The sequence below is a fragment of the Jatropha curcas genome, chromosome 4, assembly GCF_041381405.1.
Source record: "Jatropha curcas cultivar XTBG-Jc1 chromosome 4, XTBG_Jcur_1.0, whole genome shotgun sequence".
In the NCBI taxonomy this organism is placed as follows: Eukaryota; Viridiplantae; Streptophyta; class Magnoliopsida; order Malpighiales; family Euphorbiaceae; genus Jatropha; species Jatropha curcas.
Window position 1 is genome coordinate 2,729,989 of NC_143154.1, and position 7,391 is coordinate 2,737,379.

The window sequence follows — 7,391 nt, forward strand, 5'->3', positions numbered from 1 at the left end:
GCCTTTTATATACATACAAGCAAGGGATATAAATCCTGCAACAAAAACCATGTGATCCCAAAAAAATAACACAGTTAGAATGCATAGAAGGAAATTAATACCAGATGATCTGCTAGCTTTTAGTGATTGTAATCGATCTAGCATCTCAGCAAGGCCTCACAATTGGCAATAGAAAATCCTTAGGTATTAAATTATCAGCCTGCAAAAGATAAAAATGATAAATTAATATCTTTAGAATGGATTTTTCTGAGTTGAGTAGCCAAAATAAGAACCATGGTTATAAAATTTTAGTGTTAACTGCAACTCTGAGTCGCTTGTTAGATTTTAGAGTTTGTAAGTTAGAGTTTTAGTTAGATTAGTTTTTCAAAAATTTATCTATATTAAATAGTAATTATTAAATAAAAAATTACTTGAATTGGCCAATTAGCCAATCAAAATATATAAAAATAAGAAAAAAAATATCAAATTTTATAGAAAAAGAAAAATATAATATTGAACAAAGAGAACGCTTTAAATTTTCTCTTTGTTTCAGCTTTCACATAGATATAGAGATATGTTATTCGAAATTACAAGTTGATTATAATTATTTTTTAATTATTAGTTTATGGATATTAAATTAGTTTTTCTTAAACTAAATCTTCAAGGACATGCAACAAAATAAAAAAATATTAAGAATTAAATATGGTGATAAAATTAATTTAAATAGTAATTATTATTATTATCATATTTTGTTTGGAAAATAATTAGACTTAAAAAGAAAAAAATTTGCTTCATAGTCCTTAATAAAAATGGAAAAAAGAAAATAGGTATAGATTGTGAAATATGATAGAAATATGATACAAGGCAATTTTGAGATTTCAAAAAGTAGCCATGGATAGTATGGAAATCAAAATTTTTAACCTCTCCAACTCTCTAATTTAATGGGTTGATAATTTTTTTTTTATCAGCAAAATTAATTTGTTTTATTATATTAAAGCATACTAGGAAAAAATTTAACTTATCTAAATAATCTAACTCGAGCCAATAGACTCTCCAAAACACTCGAACCTAACTTGGACAATTTAATGAAAAAACCTGATAAAAAAAAACAGATCAAACCCAAAAAGAACATCCATGAGATCTCTTCTTTAGATAAGAAGAGAGAATTAATTTCAACCCCTTAAATAATCATTTAAAAATTGCTCAAAAATCTTACTGGAATAACACGTAAGGAAAGTACCATGACCAAGTTATATTCCATAAAATTGAATCCTTATAAATAATTGATATTTTTGTTTATGTTAAATTTTTAAATATATTTTCAATTATCCCCCACCAAAATTTTTATTTACATCAAACAAATTGTCACGAGAAATAATTAAGTGATCAGCTAATGCATGAAACAAACTTAGAAACCAAAAAATGGTTGGTGTCATTTCAGTTCTTTACTTTCAGTTTCAGTTTTTATATAATAAAAAGTTGTATACAAAGAAATAAGTTGAGAAAATAAGCAAAAATAACCAAATTACTAGGCATAATGCAATAATGTATATAGGGAAGTGATGTTCGATTCGAACCATTTTTTTTTTCTCCAGCAAGAAAGAGTTCTAACCCAATTACTGAACCTAGAAACAGCTCCATCAATGAACCCAAAAAAATATTAAATAACCACTTACGAGTGACAAATATTAACTATCGAACTGATACGAACAACTAGACCAAACACACTTTCAAGTATAAAAACAGAGGTCAGAGGTCAACAACACCTTAAATCAAGCTAAATATTGTAGACCTAAACCAACTAACAAGAGAAACAATTAACCCAATTAAGCTCTATCAAAGAACCCAAGAAAATTATCAATAGAAAATAAAAGAAAAACATGATTTTGATTGCATTTCGAATTATCAATAAAAGATAAAAGAAAAAAAAAGTCCACTCCCTAATAGAAAAACTCACAAAAAAAATTCCAAAAAAAAAAAAATCAAATCAAAAAATAAAAATTATTCTTTGACAATCGAAACATAAAAATAAAAATAAGAAATATGAACCATGCCAAACAAAAGAGATCTTGTAGTACTCACTGATGAGGCCCTATCGATTAGTATTTCATATATATATAAGATAATTAACTTTTTGACAGCAACAAGCTTTTTTAGGGATGAAACATAACCTGAAAGATGAGAAAACAGGCATACACCTCCTTAACCTCGCCCTTGTGTGCCTTGTGCCTACAGTTTTATATATGTAGCTATCTTTCTTCTTTCTATTATGTCAGGAACTACCATACAATCAACAATTTGCATGACATCATTTATTTTAACACTATCAGCTTACATAATTAATGCAAAATAGCATATGAACCGTGATTTTACTTCATGTCAGCTAATTCTCTTTTCCTTCAGGCATTATCCCAAGCCGACAGCCTCACTTTGGTCGCTTTCGGTTTGGGAACATAATATCATCCATGCTTTCTTTTATACGATTCCCCACTTTTTGTATGTTTCTCGCCACCCCTGCTGCAACCAGGCTTGCATTCCTTGTATATCTGCATTTTAGCATGAAACCCAGATATTTGATTTTATATATCCATCAACAACAGATATGCACATGTATAATTAAATAGTAATTGAAAGCATTTGCTTGCCTCCTCAGGAAATCATCTCCTGCAGAATCGGCTGGTTTACGTGTTTGAGCCTGAGGACGCTCTCGGCCATCTTACGTAAAACAATTGATAAAAATTAAACAATAAGCAGAAATATAAGAAAAATCCCATTTGAAGATCAGAGAACAATGAACACATTGTTACCATCTTTAGACGTAATTGCATAATGTCTTGCAATGATGAAAAATCAGGAAATGCAAGGAGGCAATGGTTTAACTTTAGGGCCAATAAACAAAATTACTTGAGAAAAAAGATAAGAGGCAATAAGCTGTAATATCTTTTGCTTTATGTTGTAAATATCCTAATGAAAGTAATTCGTTGTTCTTAATACAATGGACAAGTATCAACAAAATCCTCGCCTGAATAAAGGGTTTGAATTTGCTGTGAAAAGACTTGGATTACTAAATGAAAAATCCTGAATAGTAACACTTGTTACAATTTTTTAATTTTTATCAACCAATGCTAAACTCCTTTTTTTTTTTTTTGGGGAAAGGTGCCTATGCTTACTTTGTCATTACAATCATGGATTTACATGGTAGGTTGCAATGTGACATCATGCCAATAGATCATTTTGAATCTTTTATATTTAAACAGAAAAAATTATAACAAATAAAACATAAGTCCAAAAATTATAAATAAAATAGTAAACACTTTTCTTATAAAACATACTTTAATTTTTAGGAGAAACTTAGATTTTATGTACTATAAATTTTTGAAGTTTAAAGAAAAAAAAGGAGTGAAAGTGAGCTAGCAGCATGATGCCACATGGCAAAAGTACCCATAAGGAGTGGAGATGAGCTAGCGGCATGAGGCCACATGGCAAAAGTACCCATCCCTTTATGCTAAACAGCATTGTCAGCAATTTTGTATAGAAATCTAATAGAAGCCACAATCGTAATGACAAAATAAGTTCAATGTATTGATAAAATTAAAACAATTGGCTAAAACTGCAAAAAGTGTTAAAATTCAGAATTTTTTTGTCATCCCTAAGCAGAGAAATCAACGAATAGTTCCAACTTTTACAATTTTGCAATGAACTGCCTTTAATGTGTAACCTTCTAGTCCGGACATCGGAGTCATGCTTGGAGTTGAGACCTACTGGAATATGCTTAAACTAATTTCTGTGCTTGACTATATACTTACAGGGACATACTTTCTTAAAGAGGAGGGTGGAGGAGAGAGAGAGAGAATCTGCTGAGTACCTTTTCATCTGTTAAAGAGTATTTCTAAAGAAATTGATCGGATCCTTAGCTGGTTTGGACATTGTCATTGCATGGATAGTAGCAAAATGACAATAAGAGACCTCATTCTGAGATTTACAGGGGAGAACGCCCCACCGAATATCTTTCCATCACATTACAAAGACATTAAATGTACACATCATATATATGCCCAACATACATCTATCCACATTTATATTTATATACGTGAAACAGATTGTCCCAGCACATAAGCACAGAAGCTCACTGTTGCTATGTCTCCTGCTGTCATTCATCAAAAGCAGATGTGACAATCTATTGTATTGAGAAATGTGTCAGACAGGGATTTAACTGAAATCAACATGCAATAAGGCATAGCATAAACCATGGTGGTTTCCTTACCTTCTTTACCATGAACACGAGCGGGAGCAGATGCACTATCAGCAATATGAACTCTTTTTCTATGATCCAATAAAACTGCAGCCCTTTTGTCCGCAATAAACTAGGGATAAGAACAGAACAAAATTTATAACATCATGCCCAAACCAGATAGCCAACTTGACAAAGTGAAAGTAAATTTAAAAATGCAACAAGTTACACCAAAGATGCAACAAACTCTATTCAGTAGCATGATTTATTTTGGAAGACAATAATATAAATTTTGCAGCCTTATAGATGTAGTTAATTGTTTAAATAAACCCACCCAATCAATCACCATATCTCTCCAAGCAGAATAAAAAACTATAAGTGAAAATAGGTTTTAAGAAAAATAATGTGCTTAATGAACGACTCACAAACAGGTTAAAATACTCGATTCTAGTTGTTTGCAAGCTTAAATGAATGGATTGGAATAAAAAGGAAAAGCTTTATCTTGTTTAATAGATGAAGGAACACGAAGGTGCATCCAATTTGATTAAGTGGAGAGGCTAGTTTATGTTCGCTTAGCTACTCAATTGAAACTCAATGAATAATCACAGTCAGTTATCAAAATTGGTCTTTTAGCAATAAATGAAGTAGAAGGTTGTCTTTATGTCAAACCACGAAATTGAATTTCTTTTCACACTAACGCCATACAAATAAAAAAGGAACTACTAATACTAGATAATCATTATAAATACTAGTATATGAAGCAGGAAAAACAAACCAAAGGTAGCATAGATGTTATGTATTACACATTGACCATAAATCAAATAAAAAGACGCCTTTGAGGCCATATGACTTTAGTGCACAGACTAACTAATACAATAGTTTACTAATATATATATATATATATATATATATAGAGAGAGAGAGAGAGAGAGAGAGAGAGAGAGAGAGAGAGAGAGAAGACAACGCTACTTTTGCATTAATTTAATGTAAAAAATTATTAAAAATATATAAATATTCTAAGGTTTAGTTTGTATTGGAGCATTAAGCCCAATATCTTTCAGATCAAACAAGCTTGACAATGAAGATTTAGTTTGGTTTAGCCTTAAGCTCGAGTAAAATTAAGTTATCAAACTTGGACATTTACTCAGCTCAGCTTGATTTACATTTCTAGGTGACAAATGGCTGCACTCTGTCCATTGAACCAAGCTATGGAAGTCAAAAGCAAATTCCTCAATGAAATTAAAATCATAGAAGCTCACCAGAAAACAAAAGTATATCTGTGCACGTGCATGCACACACCACACACACACACACACACACACACACACACACATACACAGAGAGAGAGAGAGAGAGAGAGAGAGAGAGAGAGAGACCTCAAGGCCAACACAAAGTGGCAGTTGAGATGTTGTCACTTGCTTATCCATAGACTGATCTTTAATGAGATATACCGAGTTCCCAGCACAAGCATAATAAAAATCCTTAGGACCCAATCCCCTTGCAGAAGATACAATCTCATAATCTTTGATAATGTCACTGGGAACTGATCATCAAAATCATGTATTAGTACGTTCCAAAAGATATTTCTGTAGAACATTCACAAACAAGATGAAGGAATTTTACTACCAAAGCCTAACAAGATATCAAATGAGACCAACCTTCTCTCATACTGAGAAGGGAGAGGTAAGTGATTGAAAATCCTTGCACAACAAACAAGCATTGCACCATATTGCAAACAAGCATACAATACATTTGCAGTCATATGCACAATGGACCTAGTGTAGTTGATATTGAGTTAACATTTTTCTTGTAGGTAGTTAGCATATCATCAAAACGAATTACATTGGCATCTTCTCAAAGAGAAAGAGCTAATGCAACACCAACAATCTGAGGAAGATTTTGGGTATTACTGAAAACCAACATCATAGAAACTATGAAGACTAATTAATCAAATATATGCATGGGGATGGGGTTGAAATAGTGTGGCAAGGACATAGGATCAATGAGTCATCTATTGAACAAGAATCTTTCTTTCTATCTTGGTTCCTTGATTTACCAATTTTGATTAAAAGAAAGAAAAAGAATAAGAGCTGGTTAGAGAAGAGGTTTTGGCCCTCATTCTGTACTCATAAACTGACTGACCTTTTTTATTAACCTAATAATGCTGTAAGACTAAACCAACGACACAACGGGATCACCACAACTTAAAACAACCAAACACTAACAAAGAAACAAAGTAACTATTATTATCCACATATTGCACTCATGGACCCTGCAACTAAATTGAAAAAGGACCTTAAATTTTAGAGAACCATAAACATGGCCATCCACAGGACCCTTTTCCTCAAGGATAAAACCTTGGAAACAGAAAAGGAAATCAGTTATTTAATCCAATTAACTAAGGCTTAGTATTGGTTGCATCAGCGTGGTATTCGCCAACCTCCATTTCCATGTTCCATATGCCTTCAATTGGAAAAGAAGCTTTCTACAATGATTCCCCACAGGAGACACTCATTGCAATAGTAAAATGAGCCATTTTCTTCAAACCACAAGACTTTGCTGCAGACACGAGGACTTCCTTATTCTTAAGGCCACTAAGGGTAATCCTTGGCACTACCCATGACAAATTAAAGAATTCCTAATCCAAGATAAAAGCATTAAATTTTTAAAATAGGAAATCAATAGAACATTCTGCAAAAGTTGCAAACTTCACAGTAACCAAATTAAGGCACTGGATACTACTAGCAGGAGAATCGCATCAAACAGCCAATCAAGGCACTGGATACTACTAGTAAGTATAAATTAGTAACCAAATTAAGCAAACCATAATTGAAGATTTCATTTACGCTTATCTTCTCAAGAACCAAATGGGAAATAAGAGAGAGAGAGAGAGAAAGACCTCGATGAACAGTATGAGGGATGCCGATGCATCGAGGATTGTTGCCGTTAGATTTAAGAGCAGAAGAGTAATAGAGAAATCCTTTACATACTGTTCCTTTGCAAGCTCCTCCACCTCTAGCTTCGGTTTGATTTTGACATTTTCCAGCTTTCTCGTCTCCTGCGCCTCTCCCTCTCCCTCTACGTTCCTCTTTACTCCTATCCATGAATCTACATTTTCATTCTCTGTTTCTCTATTATTTCAATTGGGAATGATGCTCCCACCAACGCTCTTCACAGTATC

The 7,391-nt window shown here is 32.5% G+C and overlaps 1 protein-coding gene across 3 annotated transcripts; it reads right to left on the minus strand.

Annotated features, from left to right (window-relative positions):
• Positions 1–2,064: 2,064 nt before the first annotated feature.
• LOC105628591 (uncharacterized) lies at positions 2,065–7,391 on the minus strand. 3 transcript variants are annotated; one of them, XM_012210043.4, is made up of 5 exons: positions 7,110–7,388; positions 5,587–5,753; positions 4,244–4,343; positions 2,625–2,694; positions 2,065–2,525 (listed from the first exon to the last, which is right to left on the minus strand). In XM_012210043.4, exons 1-5 carry the CDS (start codon positions 7,312–7,314, stop codon positions 2,405–2,407), a joined length of 663 nt encoding a protein of 220 aa, XP_012065433.2. In that variant the 5' UTR covers positions 7,315–7,388; the 3' UTR covers positions 2,065–2,404. The 3 variants fall into 3 exon arrangements, with proteins under 3 accessions (XP_012065433.2, XP_089576188.1, XP_020533099.2); XM_089720062.1 differs by lacking the exons at positions 2,065–2,525; positions 2,625–2,694 and adding an exon at positions 3,932–4,123 and having other exon boundaries at positions 7,110–7,391; XM_020677440.3 differs by lacking the exons at positions 2,065–2,525; positions 2,625–2,694 and adding an exon at positions 3,932–4,126 and having other exon boundaries at positions 7,110–7,391.

Coding starts and splice junctions, on each gene's coding strand:
- LOC105628591 (XM_012210043.4), bottom strand. CDS start 7,314: ATGGATAGGAGTAAAGAGGAACGTAGAGGGAGAGGGAGAGGCGCAGGA. Junction 5,754..7,109: donor CCCTCATACTGTTCATCGAG/GTCTTTCTCTCT, acceptor TTTGATGATCAG/TTCCCAGTGACATTATCAAA. Junction 4,344..5,586: donor CACTTTGTGTTGGCCTTGAG/GTCTCTCTCTCT, acceptor TCTTATCCCTAG/TTTATTGCGGACAAAAGGGC.